Below are 25,181 nucleotides of genomic sequence, written 5' to 3'. Positions count from 1 at the left end.
ACCTTTTTCCCTAGGTGTCATGTCCCCTCACTCTTTAAAGGAAGAAGGAGCACCTTGAAACTTTGGCGTCAATGTTCCTACCAGAGAGAAAATATCCCTGACCACCTCCCCATTTATGTTCAACCTTCTTGGGGCCCCAACACCAAAGAAAAAGGGTGGGAAAGAAGAATGAGCACAGAATAGAGATTTCCCTTTTATACATATTGCAACAAGTTCTCCATAAAACATTCATCTGAAATAAATTAAAAAGTCCTCTTGCCACTGCCTCCAAACGTAAAAAGGAGCCTGTACCCTGGCCCCAACCCAGGCCACTCAAGGCCCTGATTGTCCATGGAAGAAAAGTTAAGGATTGAGGGGCCCGAAGCCTGAGACCGGAAGGGCACATCCCTCTTCTGCAGTATCCAACAAGAAAGGCGAGGTGACAGCATGAGCCTGGGAGATGGCGGCCAACTCCTTGAGAAACTCGGGGAAAATGACTGCACAGTAGACAGCATTCTTGACTCGCAGAGCCTCGCCTTGGCGCTCGGGGACCCCGCCCCGGGGGGTCAGAACAGGAGTTGAAGCCCCAGGGGAGCCGCCACCTAGGCCAAGTCCTGTGCCATCTCTCGCAGGCTGATGAACCACCTGTGCCGCCTGCCGGGCCCTGGTTGGACTGTGTGCATGCCGCAGGAGCAACTCTCCCAAGGATGGCCTCCGGCTCTTCACTGCAAACAAACGGGGGTCATGAGGTGCTGGGGTCAAGCAAGCTCCCTGCGTCTGGGAGAGATTTCCCCACCCCATTCCCCAGGTACATGGACTTCTCAATTAGGACTCGAACACCAAAATGCTACCTGCCCAGCCTTCTTCTCTATCCAGCCTCCCCACCCAGCAAACCATCATCCTCAGCCTTCCTAGGCAGTCAACACTTCGGCCACTTCATTCCCAGGCAGATCCCTTTCTTCTCCACGCGCCTTCACCCTGGGGGATTCTCTTACAACTCCTCTTTCCAATCACAATTCTACCATCACCAACCTATTTCTCCCTAGTCCAGAGCATGCCCTTACTTCATGCTTCCTATCACCCTCCTGAACTAGAGTCAACCACTTCCACCTCCCCGCTGCCTCTGTAACACGTGGCCCACAGCCTCTGCTCCTTCAGTATCAGAGCTAGATATGCAGCCATAGTTCAGTGACGTATCATTTCTGTCATACTCCACTATCCCTCCAAGATCTGCTCTCCTGTGCCACTGTGCTTCTTCCTACCAGCCCCTCTCCTATGTTCACCCAAACCACCCTCCCACTGGTTGTGGGCAGACAACTTCATGTCAGATGAGCCATTTAGAATACTGCCCTCTCTCCTCTAATTCTCTGTCTAGATTCCTGGCTCTGGATCTACGTCTAATACCTAAGGCCTAGACTCTAGGGATCTAGTCTCTAGATCATGATACTGTCCCCATTCTCTACGTCTATTACTGGCTGCACTGACACTGGACAATCTATTAAATTTGGCATTCAGGCGCTCGCTTCGGCAGCACATAAACTAAATTTGGCATTCAGAACCCTTCACAACCAAGTTCACCCTCCCTCTCCAACCTCTTAAAACTTTCTACTCCCCACCCTGCCTTTGCATCCACACCTTTCTGCTCTTCCTGGAACCCTCCAGGCTCTTACCATGCTTCTATAGCCCCCTCTGCCGTAATTTTGCTCTCCCTCCTGTTTTCATCCTTGACTTACTTTCACAATCCCCACCTCTCTGGGAAACTTTATCTGATTTGCCCTCCACTGACTTCCCATTTTCCTGCCCTTACCACATTGTATTTTAATACCGTTTCCATGTCACCTACCTCATACACTAATCTGTGAGCTAAAGGACTGGGCCTCTGTCTCATTTACCTTTGTATCCCTAGGCCCTCCACAAAGAACACAGAACCAGGACTGTGGAAGCAAGAAATGTTCACAGTACTGGACTGTCAGGAACTCATGCTAAGGAACTTCGCTGGGTCTTCAAAACTGGATACCCTTCCGGTATGCTCTTCCCAACCCATGCACTTTTCTCTTTAAGCTCCCATCTTACCTCCGCTCTCCTGCTCTCAGCTATTTTACCTCCTACTTTGATTAACTAAAGGATGGCTTCAGTTCCCTAACCTTCCCTTCCACACCTCCTCACAATTTCTTTAGTACATTTCCTTCTTTGATCTCTCCTCATTGGCCTCAAAGGGGGAAAAATACACCTTTTCCTGTCCAAAGTTAATCCCTTCCCAGTGCTCTGGCTCACACTACTTCCACCACTTTGGAAACTTGCTCCTCGATTATGACATTCCTCTAGTCTCTCTCTAGACCATCAGCTCTTTGAAGGCAGAGATCTCATCTTGTACCTCCATGAGTTCCCTGGACTAAAGACAATGCCTAGCTCATATGGCAAGTGCTCAGATATTTGTTGATAAAAGATGAGGATTTAAAACTTCATGGTCATATTTAACTAATCCTTCTTCCTTATACCCCCACAACCACTCACCAAATTCTGCCAATACATCCATCCTATTTCTACTTTTTCAAGTTCTTCCTTTCTATGTCCACTATTCTAATTCAAGCCTTACAGGTCACATCTACATTATTGCAGAATCTTCCTGCCTGCTCTTTCTGACTGTATTTTCCTCTAGTTCCAATTTACTTAGCCCATGAACTAATATTAACATATAATACTTATCTCACCACTCCCAGATCTAAGAACCTCCAATGGTTTCTCATTGCCTAAAAGATCACAACTTCTACCCAACCCAACTTCTACTCTGAGACCCTTCTGCTCCGCTCAAATCTTTCCAGCTTTACTACCAACTATTCTACCAACTTCCAAATCCCCTGCTCCAACTCCTTTTTCTACCCAAGTCCCACCTCTCAAGGCACACGTGAAATGCCATGTCCTTTGCCACGCTGTAACAATACTTCAACCTAGAGGAGACTATGTCCCCTTCTCTGTCCCCAACTACTAGAGCAGTTTTTGCTGGTACTGTTGATTTCACTCTTAGTAGACAGAAGTATGTTTATCCTCTGACCAGAAGCCTGAGGATGAACACCAAGACTCAATTTTCTGCAACTTCCCAGTTCCCAGCACAACACTTCACCCTTAGTAAGAGTCCAATTAACCTAGGCTAATTAGCTGTCTAGAGAGGGTAGGGCATGGGCTGGTGGGGTAGGCCTCACCTAGGGGATCAGAGCGGCGGGGAGCAGGTCCTGCTGCAGGGCCCTCGGCCCAGTCCAACTTGCCACGGGCAATGAGGTACTTCTTGGCTTTGGAGAGCAGTGCTGGGAAGTCCTCCTGGGAGGCCGCAAAACTCTCAATCTTATTCTTCACGGAGCCCAGCACCTACAAGCACAACTTCATGGTACTTCTGGGTGGCTCTAGACGGACAGTCCTTTCTAGTTCCACGGGGCCTGTTCCCAGCCTCCCCCCCCCGCACCCCAGGACCACTCCAGCTGCGGGCCTGGCCCACCATGGAGCCTGGACGCACCCATGCATGCATGCATCGCACACCTGCAGCAGGGACTTGACACTGGGCTGGAAGACCATGTTGGTGTTGAGCAGGAAAGAGCGGAGCAGGGGCTGGGGGTGACAGGCCAGCTGGGCCACCAGCCCCGTCAGCAGGAAGTTGACATAGACGGAGTTCTGCAGCATATTCTCGAGTTTGGCAAAGAGCACAGCCATGAAGGGGCCTGGCGGGTGGGCACAAGGATACCAGGCCTGAACACAATGCTCATCGCACGCATTCCTCCCCCAAAAAACAAGAGACACCCCCCCACTAGATGAAAATTATTTGTATGTCAGTCTCTAGGTATGTTTAAATATCCCGTGACCACCTATTCTGGAGGAGATAAAATGGCAGGCACCACATGGACCCAGAAGAGCTCAGATGCCAGCTTTAGCTTTACACACACTTGAGCTGAAGAGCCAGATCGTAGGCTCTGGAGTCAGAAAGTCCTGGTTTCAAACTTCAGTTTTACCCTTTACTGGCTATTGGATGAATCAAAACTCTCCAAGCTTAGTTTCCTACTTGGTAAAATAAGAATATATATACCCACTTCATAAGGTTATTATTAACAAGAGGGTCAAAGACAGACTGACATAGAGCATTTACCTTAAGATCTAGCAAATTATAAGTATTCGATAACAGCTATAAACTATGTATTTCTCAGTTTTTTAAAAAGCTTCCTCCAAGAGGCACAACAGAAGTAAGAACAAGCGAGAAAGTGATTAGGACCAAAAGAAGACTCGGGTTGCACACAAAACAGAGGCTAACTCTAGACAGGTCAGAAAGAAAGCAAGAAGAAAGTGTAGTGAAGGCAAAGAAGATGACTATATGGGCTGACTAAACGTTGGGGGAGAAATCTTTGGAGGACCAAAGAAATCAGCTCTGTTTAGGAGCTGGAAATAAGAAGGTGGATAAGAAGCTATAGGAAGAAAGAGCTTACTTCAGAGCTAAAGAAAACCGATTCAGGGCAGGCTCTATGACGGGGGAGAAGGTAACAGAAGGGATTAGAATGGTCTAGGGGAGAACCAGCCTCAACGGAGCCAGATCCCCAGCACTAGGACTTCAGAACCATCAGTTTGTCAATCAGGGATCTGTGGGGCAAAGGGACTGTACCCAAGAACTGCACTGTGAATTGAGACAGAAGAACAATGAAGGACAAGAGGCAGTGAATCCTGGAAAAGATCCCAGGATGGTCTCCACTCCAGATGCACATGACTAGCCTTAACTCCAAGACATCTCTAGTTTAAGAGGGTCCTAAGACACCCCATAACTTTGTCCTTCTGTTCCTCTCATTTCCTGGCACTTTCTTGCAAGAGAAAATTCAAAAAGGTCAGAGAAGTTTTTTTGTTTGTTTTGGCATAACTTTTTTTTTTAAGTTTCGGGTGTACAAAACAAGGTAATAGTTAGACATTTACACCCCTCACAAAGTGATAACCCTCCTCCCCCAATCTACTACCCCTCTGACATCACACTCAGATGAGTTTACAAAGAAGTAAAAGGACAGAGCTTCAATTAATGCTTCAAGAATGTGGTGAAACCTGCACACCACCTTCTAGTGGTACTGAGCAGCAAGGAGCAAAGCAAAGGCTGAATAAATAAATGGAAATATGTATTTTCTGTAGTCTGCAAGACGGAGTCATCATGACTCCAGAGCAGAGACCTGATGCTATGCAAATAAGAAGGCAGCATATCCCAGGGCCAGTTAGGACATGTACTGATCAAGGCATGACAACTTGACCTCAACCAACCAAAAGATGGGTGGTTGCCTTGGTCAACTTTTATCTGCCATGCACCCAAGAGATGATAATCCTAATAAAAAGCTGCCACGTGCCTAGCTCTCACAATGTACCAGCATTACAGCAAGTGATTTACATGCATCAGTGACATAACTGGAACACTACTCAAGGTATGTCTAGTCCAAAGCACTACACTGCTTCCCAGAGGGGGTTTTTTGTTTGATTTTCCCCCTAACTCGGGTGTGGAGTTAGGATAAGAACCAGATGAGGGCTGGGCTGGGTAGAACTGGCTCTCAAACAAAAACAAAGAAGAGTTAGCCCAGATACTCAGGTCAGGTCCAGCTCCAAGGGCGTCCTGGAGAGACCGAAAGAACTCAGCTGAGGCACTCGGGGCCACACTTGGTCATCTGCCCAAAAGAGGTATTTCACTCTTTCTGTTTCAGTCCTTACTACAAACCATAAATCCTTAAGAAAGTCTTACAGGACAGTCATGGCAGCCAACAAGATACGAGGACAGGGAACAGGAGACACGTGAAATTAACTTTCTGCGAAGAGGCTGACAGAAAGGAGGCGAGGACTGGGGAGGGAAAGAACACCAGAGGAGCTCATCCTGGGCCACAGAAGAGCTGACCGGAGGCCTAACCCTCAGATGGACATACTGGTGGGAACAGTATCACAGCATGGTTTACAGGTGCCTCACACACAGGACCGCAGGTATGTCTTCCACGTGGTTCAGGCATATTGCTGTGATTCACCAGGAAACACTCAGCACAATATCCTAATCACAAATCCCAGTCAACGGCCAGACTTGGGAAGAGGAGGAACATGCACATAGGACAGACATACAAAGCTCAGACACGAGTCAGTACTCAAACCAGCACAAGCATGGAAGACGTACACACAGACACAAGAGACACAAGTATTACATGATATGTATCTGGAAGGAACCCAAGCAAAATGGATGAGGAGCTAGGCAAGTACACAGAAATGACATGGCCAAGAAGTCTCCGAAACCAGCACAAACATGTTGAAAACATGCAGAGCACACAAAGGAGAAGGCCTAGGGTACGGAGCTCACCAGTGAAGGGCTGGCTTGGCAGCTGGTTGAGAGTCCGCAAAGGGCTGCTGAGGAAGGGGCCAGGGGGCTCAGGCGGACAGGTGAAGCTCTCGTAGGCCTCCTCCTCCTCAAGAGGTAGTGGAGGCTCTAGTGGGGGCTCTGAGCCAGCCCCCCCATTGCTCAGTGCCACCTCCAGTTCCCGGAGCTCCTGCCCAAAGCCCTCTAGTCCTGCCATGCCCTCGGAGGTGCCCTCTAGCAGTTCCTCGGCTTCCTCCTGTGGCACCCGACGAACTTTCTTGGCCCCGTCCGGCCATGGTCCTGGCATCCCATTGAGCTGGGGAGGAGGCAGGTGGCTGGGGCCTTCCCCCGCGCCCCCAGCCAGTCCCCCACTCCCCAGCTCCTCCTCTTCCCCTTCCCCCACATTGTCCCTGTCTTCCTCGGGCAGGAGGCTGCGTTTCTTAGTCCGGGAGCCAACAGGACTGGGCTCAGGAGGGGGCCGCTCGCCATCATAGGGGGCAGACCAGGTACGGCAGGCTCGGACACAGCGGTCCACACCACGGCGCGCCTCACGCAGATACTCCAGGTAATTGTCTTCCAGCTCACCAGGCTCCTCGGCAGGGCTGGGACGTCGGCCAGGACTGGAGGCCGGGGATGCAGCAAGCCCTGGTGAGCGAGGGGCTGGGGCTGGAGACTCAGAGCCACCCAAGCTCTGCTGTCGCAGGAAAAGGGCCAGACGAGAAGGCGTAGAGGGCCGGGGTACTGTCACCACAGAAGAAGAGTCAACACTTGGGCTTCCAGGGCCTGCAGAGGGGAAAACACCATAAGAGGGATTAAAGAGACAAGGTCCAGAAGGAGGGGTAAGACACCTAGGGAGACTGAGAAAGAAAGCAAGGAGGCAGCAGAAACATGGGACCAATTCATACAGCTGACTCTCCACCCTCTAAATGAAGCTTTTCCTCATCCACCACCGTCTCACCACCAACATCAAAGAAACCACGGAGATAGGAAGAGGACAGGACTGCAGAGGAACAGCTTTGCTCAGAAGCTAAATTTCTTTGGTAGCGTTAAGGATCCACCCTGCAAGACCCCTCATTGACTTCCCCAAAGATGGAATGCCACTCATGGCCACCTCCCTCCCCTCACCCCTTCTTATCAGGCTCCCCCAGAATCCAGGCCATACCCGTGGTGTCCTCCCTTCTCCCTGCCTCTCTGCTAGGCCCACCTCGTGCCCACGAGGCATGCTCTGGACGGGGTGGGCTGGGGGCACGGTGCCGACAACAGCGTGGGATTAGGGAGAGAAACTTGTCCGCTGCTCGTCCGTAGAGGTCCACATCACGCACAGCTGGCTTCTGGCTCAGCATCACATGGTTACACGGAACAAGATACCTGGGAAAGACAGCAGAAAAGGGACACAGGACAGATCAGGAAGGAAGGACAGGGCTTGGGAGAACATCAGGCCAATGGAACTATACGGCTAAGCCAGGCTCCAAGAGGAAACACGTGAGCAACCCAGGACAACCCATCGCCCCAGTAATGCACAGGGCCCTGACGGCCCTGAGGGTCCAGGAGCAGCCATCCCTCAGCCCTGCCCCCACAGGTACCTGAGAACCAGCTGCAGCAGGACATCCTCACAGCTGAGGTTCAGTAGGGTCCTGAAGAGACTCAGAGAGACCATGCAGAGCTGGGGGGTGGGGGAGGAGGGAGGGAGTCACCATAAGAGCTCTCTACCCTCTAAGATGTTTACCAAATGGGAAGCCCCCCTCAGCCCCAGGTCCAACCAACCGCTCCTAGAGGAACATCGCGCACAGGGCCTGGCACGTAACATTTAAGTATTAAATAAGTGATCACATGATCTTTGTGAGCAAGATTTCACTACTCACAGTTAGGAATGACCCATGTGTCACATTCCATGTATTCCTATAGACCATACACACGTTAGCAGGCTCTCTGGCTATATTCACCAGTCAGCAGAGATTCCAGCAGCACTTAGATGGAATGAATACCCATGAAAAGAGACCCTAGGAAGTACTAGGACGGAAAGAATGGACTAGCAGGAGACAGCAGCAACAACGATAGCTAGATGAATGCCTGCCAGTAGAGACTGTAGCAGCATAGTAACTGAATGCTACCAAGGAGAAAACTGAAGGAACCTGGAAAAATCCCAGCTGGGAAGAGGGCGGGGCTCTGAACAAGAGTCTGAGTCACCTTTTCCAACACCAGTGTATTTCTCAGAAGGTAGGATAAAGAAAAGCTCAAGGGCAGCTGACAGAAAAAGGAAAAAACAGGTGGGTCCAGAACAGGGGAAACCTTGTTTTAGAAAAGGAAGAAGGGTGGTCTGTCTCCAGCGAGACAAAGAGAACAGACACCAACCTGTAAGCTCTCCTCCACTCTTTTGAATGCCCACAGCCCTTTCTCTACACTTGCAAGTATGTCGGATACCCTGAGCTCCCTGAAGACAACTATGGCGCTTCATCCAGGGCACGACCTGCACTGTCTAGGTGCTCGTCATTTACTAAATGACTGCGGGAGAATTCAAAGCCAGCCACGTGGGAAACAGATGAGACTGCAGTTCACATTTTGGATAGTATGAATGTTTAGGTTTACCCAAAAGGATCATTTTAACTGGCAGTGAAAACATTCAGACTCACTGAAAGGTTGTGTGATGGGGAGAAAAATGCCCACTACCCACCCTACCCACCGCCGTCCCGCCAAGATGTCCAGGTCCGAATCTCCAGAATCTGTAAATATTTTACATTACATAGCAGAATGGACTCTACAGATATGATTAAGGTTACAGAATTTGACACGGGAAGCTAATCCTGGATTATTAAGTATCAAGGTGGGTCCAATCATATCACACAAGCAGAGACTCTTTCCCAGGTGGATCAACAAAGAAGACAGAAGAGAGATTTGAAACATCAGAGGGACTCAATCTACCACTGACTTTGGATGGAAGAAGGAGGCACAAGCCAAGGATGTGGTTGGCAACCAGAAGCTGGGAATGGTCCTCAGCTGACAGCCAGCAAGAAAATGGGAATCTCAGTCCTATAACTGCAATGAAATAAATTCTACCAACAACCCAAATGAGAAAGGAAATGGATCTTCTCCTAGAGCCTCCAGAAAGGAACGCAGCCTCACCACCACTTTAATTTTAGCCTGGTGAGAGCGTGTCAGACATATGAACTACAGAACTGTAAAATAATAAATTTATGTTGCTTTAAGTCACTATGTGGTAGCTTGTTATGACAGCAATAGAAAACTAATACAGGTTGTCATGCACACAGAGACTGACTAGCCAACATGATTCACTTTAAGCCACAAAAGACAAGCTACAGAAGTTACCAAGTCAGGCCAGCAGAATCAAGCTTAAAAGGACTAAACAGTGGAAAGGAAAGCATCTGCACATTTAACAAAGGCATCCTGAAATCAGAAGAGATCCGGTTCCTCCAAGAACCAGGAACCAAGAAATACCCCAACAACATAAAAGGCTTCTGAGACCAGAGGACCAAATGTGAGACTAATAGAAATATATGCTAAAGATTAAAGACAATGAGGGAGTGTCAAAGAAGTTTGGATAACCTTAAGACAAGCAAGATGGATAGAGGCCAACACAGGAAACAAAAAAAATAAACAATCGACCCCAAGAAGGAAATCAACTGTCCTGAAACATGAGCAGGACATGCCCTGAGGTCAAACAGATGAAAGACCACAGTATAACTTCAGCATAATGAGAAATAAATTTTTTTACATCTTTGTAAAATTAAAGTTTTGACATCTATTCTCTATTGGTTTATACCAGTAATTCCTACCCAAGGCATGTATCATGATTACTTTTTGGAAGATTTTTAAAAAATACACATGCCATGGGCCTACTCCCAAAGAGTGTAATTCAAGAGATCTAAGGCAGAGTTTAGAATCTGTTGTTGTAGTCATTTTCAAATTCTGAAGCGTACGCTTGGTTCAGAAACACTGGTCTGACCAAAGTGAATCTTGATTATCTCCTATATACCCTAACTTAGCTATTCAAACCTCACCTACAAACATACACAAACCATAGCTGAGAAACTCACCTGCCTAGAATCCTACTACCTGGTGCCTCAATTATCTAGAACAGTTTTGTAGAACCCTTAGTGATCCAAGAACTTCTGTTTTAAACACAAGGACCCAGCGAACTTAAAATTATTTGTAATAAAAGAAGGAAACAAAAATGGTTCCAGAGCCAAAATAAATGCCATAAAGTCCACGGCTAGGTTAATGTTTTATTCCCCCAGAAAGACTTCAGGTTATTATTACTTGGAAATTATTTACTCCTATTTTATACATTTTTATTGGTTAAAACCCAAACTTCTTACCATGGTCTCCAAGACCATGCACAATGTCACTCCTACCTACCTCTCTACTTTCATCTCATACGCTTCTCCCCCTTGCTCACTACACCTCCAATCACACTGGTCATTCATTTCCTCAAACACCTTAAGCTCTTCTCCACTTGTTGTCCTTTGCATGTTGCTGCCTCTATCTAGACTGCTCTTCCACTTGCTTGTCAAGAGGCTAACTCCTTCATGACCTTTAAGTCTCAGCTCAATGTCACCTCCTCAGAGAGTGACACACATTATTATGTCACTGTATTATTTTATAAGCACCCTATTTGATTTTTTCATAACAACATCCACAATTTTCTATTATTTCAGTAATGTGTTTGCTTGTCTACCTCCTCTAGGAAGGAAGCTCCATGACATCAGCAACCGTATCTACCTTGTTTACTATTATATTCTCGGTACCAGAGAACTGTATGGCACATAGTGAACATTCAATACAAATGTTTAAGAGGAAGGAATGTAAGTAGGTAGGTGGATGGATGGGTGCTCCAAGTTACAGCAGTTCGAATGCAGCAAATCCAAAGGGGAGAAAAAGTAAGCGTACCAGTAGCAGCTGGATCATCTATCAAAGCAGACGCAAAAATTGAAAAAGTGATCTTGAGTTACCCCCAACAGGCCACAGAGCACTACATACCGTAGCTGAAAAGAACCTCAGGCCAATGCTACATTACAAGTATAGCACAATGGCAAAACCTACAGTCCTAAGCAGCCAAAGTCATCCAGAAAAGGAAACATATGACTCAGTGTTCTAGAGTCATATATTATAAAAGCAAGGGAGTAGTTTAAAATCTGTACCCAAAATGGTTAAAAGTTAAATACTAGAAAGTAAATGCCACCTAACTTTGAAGTGATTGCTGGAGACAAAGGCCAAAGAAGGGCAGTACCACCCTCCCAGAACAAAGGTCAGAGAGAGGAGATGGCTCACCCAGGTAAGCTGGGACAGAGGTAGGGGCCATACCCGGGAGTTGCTGCCAATACGGGCAACGAGGGTGTCAAGGATGGTGTGGGTGTCATGCCGGTGTAACAGCAGGAATCGCAGGAAGGTACGGAGCAAGGCAGGCTCTGAGATACTCCGTAGGAAAAGTTCCAGATAGGCGGTGCTGGCGATCATCTCTTCCACAGAGGTCTGGATGAAGGGAAGAGGAAGTTTGGATATTTAGGGCTTCCCCGCATGTATACTGAGTCATTTTCCCTGGGTCCTAAGGAGGAACGAGGAGCGGACGGGAAAAGGGAGGAGTTTCCTGCGCTGTAGCCCACTGTCTCCCACATTGGTCTTGGCACTGAAGTTACCACCCATCAGCCTAATCCCCTAGTCTACCTTGCTACCCACGACTCTCACCTTGTGCAGGGCAGGGCCCATGACAGGTACCAAGAACCCATTATGGATATAGTCAACCAGCTGCTTCTGTACCAGAGGGTGAGCCACCTGTAGGAGTGCAAGAAAGAGGAGGCGTGTTGTGAGGAGGACCACTGTCTGGAAGGGAGTAGATGGTACAAAACAAGCAGGTACCCTACCCCAAAGATGACAAAATAGCAGAACTTCAGGGAATGCACCACCTCCCACCCCATCTCCCCAGAATGTCCAAGGAACCCCAGTCCCACCTGAATGACTGCATTGCAGAACTCTAGGGAACTCATGAACAGTGCAAGCGCTGGCACCCCCAGCCAGTCCTCCCGTCGCAGGCAGTGCCAGTCGTCCCCTGGGACTTCAATCTTTCGAGGCAGTGAGGAGTACAGAGCACTCAGCCCTGTAGCCAGCACCTGGGGGCCGTCCCCAAAGATAGGTTACCCACGGCTCAGACATTATAAAAAAGGGGAACAGGGGAGCTAGTAACCCAGAGTTTTAATTGGATTGGGGCAAGAGCTACTACCAAAGCAGGTATTTAGTTACCCAATGTGCCAGGACATCCCCTGGGAACACTGGCCCATGAAGAGGCTTAGTGCCTGCCCTACTACCTAAGCCCATGTTTCATCCCCACCCCAACTCCAGGCAGGCTTTCAGACCCCGGTGGCTACTTCCTGAGGAGAGAGCCCTGGGACACAGCCCTCCACATCTCTTGTCCAGTGCCCACACCCACACACCAGACCCTACCCCCCATCCCAGGAGGTGCTGACCGGGCAGAAGTAAGAGTGATCTGCGATGTAGCGGCCCACAGTGGGGCTCCCAGCTGACAGAGCCATAAGCAGGAGTAGGGCGTCACGGGCCTGCTGGCCCAGGGTGCCCTCTCGATGGACGAAGGGAACAAGGCGAGAAAAGAGGAGGAGACGGGGGGCAGCTCCAGGCTCAGGAGGTGGCTGCAGGAAGAACTCAAGCAATGAAGGCTCCCGGGCCAGACACACACACAGCTGGCTGAGAAGTAGCACCAGGCCTTCATCCAGTGCTGGGCTACTGGGCACAGGGCGGCCACAGGCATCCAGCAAGGTCAGCAGAGCCTCACGAACGGGACCATGCCGCAACAGTGGCTGACGAGCTTCGCTCACCAGCATCTCAAACAGTTTCAGTTGCTCAGCCCGCCGTTCTTCAACCCCATCCCCAAGCTCATCCCACTGAAGCTGCCATGCCAACACACGGTTTAGCAGATCCTCACGCAGAGCAAATTCCAGAAGGGGGCCAGGGGCAGTGGGGGACAAAGGGACAGCACGATCCTCTACCAGCAGTGTCAACATCTGGTAAGTATGGTTGCGCACAGCACTGAGATCGTCTGCACCCCCAGGAGCTGCCCGAGGGCCTTGCCGCTCCAGGATTCGCACCACCTAGGGACACAGGACAGAAGACAGGAAGAATCTAAGATGATGAGGTGACTAAACAGGATGCTAAGAGAACACAGAAGGTTAGGAGGACTGGTTAGGAGGACTGCGGAAGCCAATAAACTAGGCCCTTTGGCATATAGTCTCCTACCTGGGACCAGTGATTCTTGAAGACCATGAGGCAAGTCTCAGGGTCAGCCATGACAGGGGTCTGCAGACTGGCCCCTTGAGGTACACGGTGCCCAGCGCCCCGGGAGGCCAATCTGCTCAGCCAGTTCATCCTCTCCATTAGGCAGGCTGGACAGGGCCAGCGGCCAGAGCACTACACTCTGAGAATTTGCCAGCTGGAGGCTTTCTCCACTTGTGTTTCCAGTCTGCTTCATCCGGTCTGTAGGTGCCAGTAGCTGGCCATGAAGCCAGAAAATACACCAGGCTGGAGTGGCAAGCCCAGAGGTTACTGACCAGTCCAGACTTACAAATCTAATTCAAAAAGAGAGAATGGAAGAAGAGGTCAACAGAAGTTTGCCTCTCTGCACTCCCCAGCGGGAACCACCACTCCACTGCAAACTCCACATACGCACGCACAAATGGAGTCAGCATCTTAAACTTAACATGTCTAAAACAACTCATTTCTACCACCAAGCTTATTACTCCCCAGCCTTCTCCATCTCAATAAATATCAACATTTACCTACATGCTCAGGCCAAAAAGCTGGCTATCATCCTCATTTCTTCTTTTCCTTCCTTCCAATATCCAGTTCATCAGCAAACTCTTATCATCTATACCCTCAAAACACGTCTCACTATTGCAATAGCTTCCAATCTGGTCTCCATGCTTCCAGTCTTCCCCTCCGTGAGAGTCTATTCTCCACACAGCAACCAGAGTGATATTTTTAAAACATAAATTACATTACATCTGTCTTCTGCTGAATACCCTCCAATTATTTCTTATCACAGTAGTAATAATCCAAATCCCTGCCTTGGCATAGATAATCTAATCCATATAACCGACCATCCTCCTCCTCATTCATACTTTTCTCATATACAGGCCTTTGTGAATACTTCCCGTTCCCTCTGCCTGGAATTCTCTTCTTCTGATCTTCACACTGTTCGTATAACTCAGTGCTTTCAAATGCCATCTCCTCAGAGAGGCCTTACTCAACAATTCTATCTAAATAGTACATCTTCCCACCTTCACTTTCTAGCTTTCTAATCCTACTTTCTTCTTAGCAGTTTTTACTACCTGAAATCATGTGTCTATCTTCCCCACTAGAATGTAAGCTCATTGAGGGCAGGGTTTGTCTGTTTTATTTACTGTTGTATCCCCAGTACCTAGAACAGTGCCTAAAGACTCAATATATATTTGTTGAAGGTGTGAATGCTTAAGTGAATGAATGAATGAACAAACGAACAAATAATCAAGAAATCCAGTCTTGATCTGACTCCAGCCCTCTGGGACTGTTAAGGAAAAAATTTTGTTCTGCCTATCAAAGATCCCTCCCTAGAAGTCCACCCAGCAGGAAATGAACAAATAGACCCTTAACTGCCTGAATACTCTTCAGAGATGGAAATCCAGAGCCAACCAAAAGAGCAGAACAATTTTCATTCCCCCAAGGACACATCCCCACATACACACATACCCCTCTCCTGTCAGATACAGCAACACTCACTCCTGGGGACGTGACATGACGACACCCTCACTAAAGAAACGGAAGAAATACCAAAATAGTTGTTGGCTCACAGTTCCTTCTCCATAACACCCACCACCCCCTCAGCAGTATTGTCTCTAAAGAATGTAAAAACTTCAGAGGAAAGGTGTGGTTCAGTTGTCCTTCCTCTTTATAATCAACAAGGGCTGAAGAAACCCAGAGGCCTGGCAACAGCCCCACACTTTGTTCTTGGGTTATAGTAACAGCATCTCCTTCCACCCAGATACCCTCTCCCCATCGTCAGCTCACAACTAAAGGCATGTAGCGACTACGCTTAAGCAGACCTTCTACAGAAGAGGAGACAGTCTCACAAGGGGTGGGCTCAGTCCTAAACAGCAGACTAGACTCACGCACTGATTAACTCAATGTACATCCACACCGATCAAAGTGCTGGGCACTGTGCTACGTAAGCACTAGAAATACCAAGATGGATAAAAACAGCTGGGGGGAGTATAAACAGAAACTCCAATAAATACTAAAAACAGAGGTATTTACAAAAGTGTCACGGGGGGCAGGGGTATGAATGAAAGCAACTAATTCTGCCTGGGATGCTGTAAGAGAATTTCAGGAAGGAAGTGATATCTGTCTTAAATCTTAACACTGAGATACTGGCCACAAAGAAAGCAGAGGAAAACACTATGTACAAAACACTATGCACAAAGGGAAGCAGAGGGAAACACTATGTTAAAAACACTACATACAAAAATATGGCACTATGACAAATTTGAAGAACAGTTTCAAGTTTGGTGTGGCTTGCAGACTACAGATACAATATTGAGTTGAAGCGTAAATATGGTTGATGGTTATAAATATCATTGGCTATCATGCTAAGGAATTTGGGTTTTATCTACTGACACCCTGGAGACAAAAGAGGTTTTTAAATAAGAAAATGACAAGATCAAATTTGCCTTTAAAAAGTAAGTCAGACAGCAATATAAGGTGGACAGACAGACATGACAGTGGGCAATTTATAAGGACCTGTTTCAATAGTCTGTTTTAAAGGATGCAAAAAAGGATGGCATGAACCAAGGTGGTAAGAGCAGGATTAGAAAAGATAAATCTGAGATTCACCTCTATCTTAGCATGTCCCATGTGATAATGAAATTATTCACACCTGTAATATTTCTGCCATTAATAGCAAGCTCCTTGACAAAAGTGACCATATCATTCATTCTTCTTTGAAGCTCTGGCAAAACAGTGCCTGGCATTCAAAAATTCTTGTGAAACTGAATGATGAATTAAAAGTAATTATAACAGCTAACGTTACTGTGCCAGGCTCTAGCCTAAGCACTACATGTAGTAGCTCATTTAAGTCTCATAAAAACCCTAGATGTACTATTATCTCCATTTTACATATGAGGAAATCAAAACCTAGAAAGGTTAAATAAATTATCAAAGCTAGGCAGCTAGTAAGTGCCAAGACTGGGATGCAAATGCAGAAAATCTGCCTCCAGATTTAACTTATTCATGAAGGAGAAGCAGTAAGACCTGGCAAATGAACGGAGGAGAAGACCCTAATACGAAATACAGGAGACTCAGTAAAAAATAATGCTAGTAACAGACTAGGAACACATAACAAAGGGAAATGTGTTTCAGAAAAAAAAATGAGTACAGTTTTGGATATGTTAAGTTCTGAGACACATATAAGATATCCATGATCTCCAGAAAGCAAGTAAAAATATTATAATTGAGGTCAAGAGTGAAATCAAGACTACAGATACAAATCCAGGAGTCACCAGCTCGTAAGTGGGAGATGAAGCAATAGAAGTGGATGGAATCATCCAAAGAGATCAGCAGATCATGAAAGTAGCTAACAGTGACATCCTGGGGAAAACCAGGATTTAGGAAAGCACAGGAGGAGGAGTCTTAAAAACAAACTGTAAAGGTGGCCAGAAAAGGAAGGAGAAATCTAAGATATAGTGGTAATCTAGAAATCAAGGAAAAAAAAGTTTCAAAAAACTGGAGGTTGCCCATAGTGTATAGTCTACACAGAGATTACGTAGAATAAACACTGAAAATGGTCGGTTTTAGCAATCATGTTTTAGATAAACTTAGGAAAGTCATTGACTAAAGAATGACTAGGAGCCAAATGCAAGTAAGATGAAATTTCAGGAAATTCCGTAATATAGGGAAAGATGAAAATAGGGCAATAGTTTAAAGAAGCTGAGAGGAGTGGTGGAGAGTCAAGATAAAGAGTTTTTCTTGTTTGGTTTGGTTTTGTTTTGTTTTAGGATGGAAGAGACTCAAAGGTGCTTATCAAGTGACGAAAAGAAACCTGAAGAAAGCAACAGGTCATTCATTGGTAAATAAGATGGGGATAACTGACAGAAAAATGAGGTATACCACTTTAAGAAAGGAGGACAACAATAATAAATAAAGGATGGGTGCCACTTCAGGTAAATCTGAAATGTGAAAGAGGGAAGCTAATATCTACCACTATCATCCCCACCCAACCTTCCCTCCCTCACTCACCTAAGAAAGTGGGGATCAGGGAGAAGAGAAGGGGTGAGAAGGTGGTAGAGCCACAAAAACGCTGCTCATTCTTTCACACATGGTTCCCTACAAACCATCAAACACAGTCACACAGACTACTAGCTATCAGCAGCAGGGATACACTGGAAAAGGTACTCATCCATCTGCCCAAATACTTATGGTCCCAGGTAGACCTGGGCTGGAGAAGGCAAAGCGAACAACTGAGAATTCTGGTAAGAAGTCTCCTGTTACTACCCCTCTCATTGTTATTAGCTCTGGGATACTGCATCATCCCTCGCTGGATTGCTTAAATTCTGCCCATATATCTATAAATATCATCCCTTTATTAAATTTTTCCCAAACCCAATTTGTGCCATCGGCTACCTGCAAAGACCCTGACTGAGACACGAGTATTATTGTTTACAAAACACTATCTCAATCGCATAGCACTTGAGTACTGAAAACAAACAGAGGCCCTAAGGTCAATCAAGAGAAACACAAAGTAGGTAAAACATGAGCTCCAGAGTCCCTCAAACAAAGGCTTGAATCTCAGTCCACCATTTGCCAGCTGTGTGACCTTAAATAAATCACTTCACACATTGGAGCCTCAGTTTCTTCATCTATAAATTTGATGAAATAGTGTTGTCACTATTTTAAGAATTAAATACGATAACCTATGTAGCACTCCAGGCATAAAGCAGGTGCTCTGTAAATAACGTTTACCTTTCCCCACTTCCCTCTCCTGGTCCTGTTTGACCAAGGCGCCCTCATCTCTGACTGAGAAGAAAGATCTAACTTGCTCTGACACGTCCATCCTCACCACCTCACACTCATACCCTGGTGAGACAAGAAAGACCAAGCATCCAGTCTCAAGAAAGTTAAGGGCTTAACATGTCCAAACTGCCTCCAGCTTCTAGAACACAATTCCAAAGATGAACAAACCTACCATGCAAATATACAGGGGATGCCCACTTCTGCTCCACTGCTTGACCAACAAAGGACACTGCTCAAGACCCAAGGGGGAATGGCCTCTAGTACCTTTCCTTGCCCCCACCCCATCTCTTTTAAAAGCCGTCAAGGACAAGAGGCATGCTGGAATTAGTGCCTCATAACCCAGAAGCCAGCACTTAATGGGCCCTGTTCGCATAATGCGGAAACGTCAGAGAAGACCATATCTTGGTGTCCCTTATCACCTAGTTAGACTCCCTGTTAACCCTGCAAAGTTCAGAATGAGACAAAGACGACTCTGGAATCACCACCCTATTACTATGCTCCTATCTCCATAGCAAAGTCTAGGAAAAAAAGTATACCCCCTCTTCTGAGATTTACCTTCACGATCAGTCACAGGGAAAAAGGAGAAGAAGATGATGATCTTTCGGACCCACAAACAGCCAAGGTCAGACATTGATCTTAGGGCCCAAAACACAGCGTTCCAGGCACATTCGGCAAGCGTGTTCACCAACCTCAGAACAGCAAGCACAGGGCAGGAAGTGGCTCAGCCTCACTTATGAACCTTTGCCCTGGGAGAGGCAAAAAGAGGGAGGGAGCTGGGGGCAGGGAAACACCTGCAACACAGCACACAGGGAGGGACCAGAATGACCTTCCAAGAAGAGGTCAGTAAAGTCCTAAACTTCTCTCCCTACAATAGCTCTCCCTAAACAAGATGACTGATACTGATATAATAAGAGGCACGGATGGGATGTTACCCTAAATACTAAAGGTAGAAAGACCAGATTCAAACCTCATTGGAATACGAAAAGTGGAGAGGGGGAAGAACCACCTCAAAGGAGACTACCAACCTGGAGCTTAGCTTACACGTCTCCCTGCTTGGCTGTCCCTCAGCCTATATGTAAAAGACAAGTGGGCTATCAAATGGGACAAATGGTCCCAACTCGCTCCCTCACCTCCCCCCAGTACCACCTGTTTCTTACAGGGAATCCTCTCATCAGACTCTAGCAGAGCCCTTGTAACTCACAACGTGAACCTGAATCACACTGTGACTCCCCTTTTCAACAGTGAATCCCCACGTCACACATGGTTATCTCTACCCCATTGGATGAGGGTGACAAAGAAAATGTCAAAGAGGAGATAAAGCTGAACTAGATCCTAAAGATGAGGGAAGTTCACTGGGCAGAGAAGAAAAAGCATTCCTAGTAGAGGAAGCAGCTATTACAAAGATTTTGAGCTTGTTAGGGGACTGTGAACAATTTATTCAAGCTAGAGCACAGAGTAGGGAGTAGCAGATGAGGCTGCAGAGGTGAGTTGAGGCCAAATGATGCCATAGTAAAGAATTTGGATGCTGTCCTACAGAATACAAAGAGCCAAACGTTTTTAAGCAGTGGAGTTCCATGATCCGATTTATATTTTTAGAAAGATCATTCTAGGGACAGACTAGAAAAGAGCAAGTTAGAAGGCAAGAGATTGTTGGGGGGGTGGGAGGGGAACATCCAGATGAGAGATGAGGAGGAAGTAAACTAAAGCTGCAACTGTGAAGCTGTAGCAGTGTAGATGAAGAGAGAGAACAATGTATTAAGAAAATGTATTAAGATTTTAGTGACTAATTAAAGTCAATAGGTGAAGGAACAGAAAGAATGGAAGATAACACTCAAAACTTGAATGGATTGAGATGCGACATAAGATGGAAAAGCATGCTTTCACAGCAAAGACAATGAGTTCTGTTTTGGACATGTTACTTTGGCGATACCTGGATACCTGTGGAGATATATAGTACATCACCAAATATATATGATGGAACATAGGGAGAGATTGAGACTAGATATAGAGAAGTAATTACCTTATTATGATAGATTTTTATATTTCATATTCTCTAAATTGAAATTATCTTTTCATGTATCTCTCCCACCCAGATTGAGAATTCCTTGAGAACTCAGAAGACCATGTCTTATTCATCTCATAAAATATGAGCATCACAAGAGCAGGCTATATGCTGAAGAAGTATTTGCTGAATGAATAAATGAATTAATATATGAATGAATGAATCTGTCCTCCCAGCACTTGGTAGAGTGCCGGCATATAGCAGATGTGGAATAAACGGTTACATACAGCAGCCCAAACATGTTTCTATCTCTACATCATCACTCTCATCTATGTTTCATCTTCTCAAACATACCACTGAGCTATATGTCATAAGTCAAAATCCACAATACTTAATGCACTGCTATGTCAACAAAGAGTTCAGTATAGCAAACAGTTAAGTTTACCAAACCCAGTGCTTTCTCTAGAACACCCAAGAACTTGGACAGTCCCGAAGAACCCTGACATGTGACTTGAGTCATCCTATCACTATCACGATGTGATCCAGGCATTACATGTATATACCTGTTCCTATGTCATTGCCACAATATTAAACAGAATCCTCATCCCTATGTCACCCTCAAACTACCTTTAATTTTTTAGAAACGGAACAATTACGAATCATAAAAAATGATTTTTGCCAGTATAATGCCCCCCATGATATCCCAACCTTCCTACACATCACGTGCCTGTTAGTGTTAGCCTACATCACCTTCACTCTGTTTTACAAACTTTCTTTCTCAAGTCACTCACTCTCAGGACACCAAATTTTGGGTTCAGTTTTGCCACTTTATCACTATCTGACCTCTGGCTTCTGAACTTGATTCCTCATCCTTAAAATAAGAATTCCTGCCCTTGCCTACTTCACAAGATATCTATACAAATCCAGTACAATTTGTGATTGCTATGTGGACCACAATGCTGTTCAGATGTCAGAACTTATATAGAATTACTGCATAAATGCCATATAACACAACAGCCACATCATTATCACTAAATTTCTGGATTTCATGAGCCAGTAGAAATAAATTTTTTAATTAAAAAAATGGGGTTATTTAACAAATAAGACCATTTTTCCAAACCCACCATCTACTGTCATCATTATTCCATCAGTGGGAGAGCATTTAAACACCAAAATAATAGAAATAATAATCACAGAATAAATTTATGAAAAACTCATGTTTCTTATGTTATCTTTCTCTCCTTCCACCTTGGATGGATGAAAACTTTATCATGGACTGGCAACATCCTAGGCCCACTGTTTAGGAATCACTGCTCTAAACCCTGTTATGATACATATAAGGTTCCACAGCGTTCTGACCATCTGGGCAAGTTGCCAAGGGTTCCACAAGCATGAAACCTTGTTTGGCCTCCAGAAAGGAGCAATGAAAATATACTATGGGACAGAAAAGTAGTTGGCTCTGATGCTGAGACTCTGGAACAGGATGGGAACTTGGGCTGCCCCTAATTCTGAGAATGGTCTGGATAGGAAAGGCCTAACTCTTCTTGAGGTTGGGGAAGGTGTCTAGGCATTGTGGCACACTGTCAATAAAGAGGAAAATTTAGTGGTGCAAAAGTGGTCATTGTCACTCAGTTCCAATCCAGCTTTCCAGAACTTTCAAAATTTTCATGTGCATGTAGGTTAGCAGGGAGATAGGGACCTGTAAAATGCTAATAAAGTGAACCCAATATCAGGTGGTGGAGGAAGGTATGAATTGCAAAGGGATAGGAGAAAACTTTTGGGTGTTGTAAAAATGTTCAGTATCTTGAAAGTGGTATTGATTTCACAGATGAAAACATATGTCAAAATTCATCAAACACATACACTTCAAACATGAGCAGTTTATTTATGAGCAGTACATAAATCTACCTCCATTAAGTAGTTTTTCAGAAAATTTAACTGTAAGAAAATGAGAGCAAAGCCATCCTGTCTGGGAGCCTAAATGTAATGTTGTATGTAACAAACCATGTGATTTCCATCAAAGTAGAATTAGCAAGTGAACGTGGTTAGTCCAATACAGATAACAACCATCAAAGCCCCACAGCTCAGCATAGGTGACGAGCAGCAGGAGAGTAAGATTGCCCAGAAGCAGGTGGAGAGAAAACAAAAATAGGTAGTCAGAGCCAAAAAACCGCCATGAGAGGAACCATCTTCAAGTCCGCTGTCCCAAGGGGGAACCTGAGGGAACGTGGGTCCCAGTAACTATTCTGTTGAAGACTAAGCCTCAAAAACTATTTCATTATCATAGTATCGCCTAAGACTTTTTTTTTTTTTTTTTGCCCTCCAATATATGTCGAGTTCATGGACGCAGAAGAGCTAAGTGCACAACACTTCCACCCAAGCTGTCCTACTCAGCCTAGAACTAGCGCTCTCCCTGGGCAGGACAGTCCACTGAAGGAAGCTCCAGAACCAGCCAAGCTCTCACCCTTATTTATCCGAGTCTCACAACCCTCAGTCCTTCCTCCCATGCCCTGCCCTCAACTCCCTCATCAATTTACCACCAGCCCGCACGTTCCCGCCTTCGCCCTTTCCTCTCCCCAACCCGCACAGGCCTCACCCCCTCACTCGGGTCCCGGAACTGTCCCTCATTCCTGCCTACAGGAGCCCCAGGCTCTCGGTAAATCGTGTTCACAAGTCCCTTCCACTTGGCCCCTCGGAAAGCACCGCAGTCCCTCAATACAAGCCAGCTCCTGATTTGCCCACTCACCCTTAGGTTCCCACCCTGCTCTCCCACCTGAGACACTCAAAACCGACCCCTCACCACATGCTAGCCCCTCACCCTGTCCCCTTATAACCTGTAGTCACCAAACCTGGGGCCGTCATGACCCCGTCCCTCATTCCCTCACGCGCCCCTCGGGGCTCTCCGGCCCATACTTACTGTTACTTACGGAACCCCTACCCTGACCAGGCCCGACCGCCACGGCGCCACTAGGTGAGCTCAGGCCGCCGCCATCGCTCTCAGGCGCACCAGCCGCGCCCCGCCCCGCGCCCCACGCAACCCGCGCCCCCGCGCACCACACGTAACCACCCAGCGACGCACGACTGGGCAGTGGCGTGCCAGCTCATTGGCCGGGCCCAACCAAAGCAAGAGAGTCGATGCCTGTATCCTGGCAACGGCTGAGCGTAGGGGGCGGGGTCGCCGACGGCCGGTAGAGCAAGAAGTACCGCCTCTTTCCCAGGTCCCGCCCCTTCGTGCTGTAAACTCCGCCCCTCAGAACCACTCCGATGTGTCACAGGGGAAGACCTCCTGGGAGGCGGGGGCCCGCAGGGCAGGGGCGGATCCTGAAGAGGAAAGGTCGAACCAGAGGGCAGAAGGCGGAACCTATAGAGGGACACGACTGTTTAAGAGCCCGGGAAAAAGACCGGAGGGTGGGGGCTTAGGAGAGAGATGGGAGTGAAATGGACTAGCAGGGAAGGGACGGGGCCACGGGTCCTGGGAGGTGCTTAGAGTGGAAGAAGTGGGCGTGGAAGGGGCGGGGCTATCACGAAAGGGTAGGTCTGAAGGGGTGGAGCCAGTGTGGGGGCGGGGCCTGTGGAAAAGCGGAGCTGTAGAGAGGGCTGACTGCGAACAATCTAGGTCATTTTTGCTCCATCTGTACGCGTGGCTTGAATAGTAGTACCTGGACGATGACCACTACTCTCGGCTTCTCAACACCTGCTGCCCCGTGATCCCTTGGGCACTATCTTATTCAGTCGCTGAGGAACGCGGAATAAGCGCCTCCATGTCAGGGGGTATTCCAGATCAATTAGAACGGGCCTCTACCCTCCAGGACTCAGCCCGTTAACCAGACAATTGCAACATAGTGTAATAAGTGCCATGGAGAAACAGCACTTAGCATGATTTGTTTGTATAGAGGATGAGAGAAAAGAAAGGCGCCGGGGCTTAGGGAAGCCTTCCAAGAGGAGGTGATGTCTGAGCAGTCTTGTGAAACAAGCAAGAGTAAGATAAACTAAGATAGTTTTTGGAAGTTTCAGATAAGGTCAGATAGTTGAAAGTATTGTATCAATGTTAACTTCCTGGTTTTGATCATTGTACTCTGGTTATATAAGACGATAACAGGGTAAAATGGGTAAGAAGTTTACAAGAACTTTCTGTGCTGTTTTTATAACTTTTTGGTAAGCCTAAGATTAGTTCAAAATAAAAAGTATTTAAAAAGAAAAAGAAATGGAAGTTTCAGTTCAAAAGATCAGCACATACCAAGGCAAAGGAGAATGGACAACATGTCGGGCGTGCTCTAGGAATTAGAATCAGTACAGCCTGTCTGGATCCTAGGGAACATGCAGAGGAAACACTGTGAGATAAGGCTGAACTCACTGACAGAGATCAGGTACTAGAGAGCACTGACTGGAAACGGGCAGAGTGGGGCTCTTGATGTGAGTGCTAGTTACATGAGCATGTTCACCTTGTGAAATTCATCGAACTATATATGTAGGAAATATGTATTTTTCTGTATGTTGTTTGTTCTGGTTATGCTGTGTAACAAACCATCCCAAACTTAGTGGTATAAAACAATGGCCAGTTTATTCTGCTGGAAATTCAAACAGGACACAGCAGGAATGGTATATCTGTTTCATGATATCTGGAGCCTCATCTAGGAAGCTCAAACACCTGGAGGTGACTTGAGGCTGGTGACTGGAATTATTTATATGTCAGATACCTGGACTGGGATAACTCAAAGGCTGACCTCAGCTGGGACTGTCAAACAGAGTACAGACATATGACTGCTCCTTATGACTTGGACTTCTAATAATATGGCAGCT

At 46.6% G+C, this 25,181-nt stretch overlaps 1 protein-coding gene across 6 annotated transcripts; it reads right to left on the bottom strand.

Moving 5' to 3' along the window:
- Positions 1-169: 169 nt before the first annotated feature.
- On the bottom strand, positions 170-23,408 carry FHIP1B (FHF complex subunit HOOK interacting protein 1B). Of its 6 annotated transcripts, none has more exons than XM_033120567.1 (12): positions 23,299-23,408; positions 13,577-13,905; positions 12,793-13,431; positions 12,280-12,438; positions 12,017-12,103; positions 11,603-11,803; positions 7,900-7,979; positions 7,479-7,684; positions 6,320-7,099; positions 3,511-3,689; positions 3,180-3,342; positions 170-704 (listed from the first exon to the last, which is right to left on the bottom strand). In XM_033120567.1, the coding sequence occupies exons 2-12, from the start codon at positions 13,712-13,714 to the stop codon at positions 343-345; spliced, it is 2,994 nt and encodes a 997-aa protein (XP_032976458.1). In that variant the 5' UTR covers positions 13,715-13,905; positions 23,299-23,408; the 3' UTR covers positions 170-342. The 6 variants fall into 6 exon arrangements, with proteins under 6 accessions (XP_032976458.1, XP_032976461.1, XP_032976460.1 ...); XM_033120570.1 differs by having other exon boundaries at positions 7,521-7,684; XM_033120569.1 differs by having other exon boundaries at positions 11,636-11,803.
- Positions 23,409-25,181: the final 1,773 nt, after the last annotated feature.

The sequence above is a fragment of the Rhinolophus ferrumequinum genome, chromosome 11, assembly GCF_004115265.2.
Source record: "Rhinolophus ferrumequinum isolate MPI-CBG mRhiFer1 chromosome 11, mRhiFer1_v1.p, whole genome shotgun sequence".
NCBI lineage: Eukaryota > Metazoa > Chordata > Mammalia > Chiroptera > Rhinolophidae > Rhinolophus > Rhinolophus ferrumequinum.
This window is presented reverse-complemented; position numbering and strand designations above follow the sequence as displayed.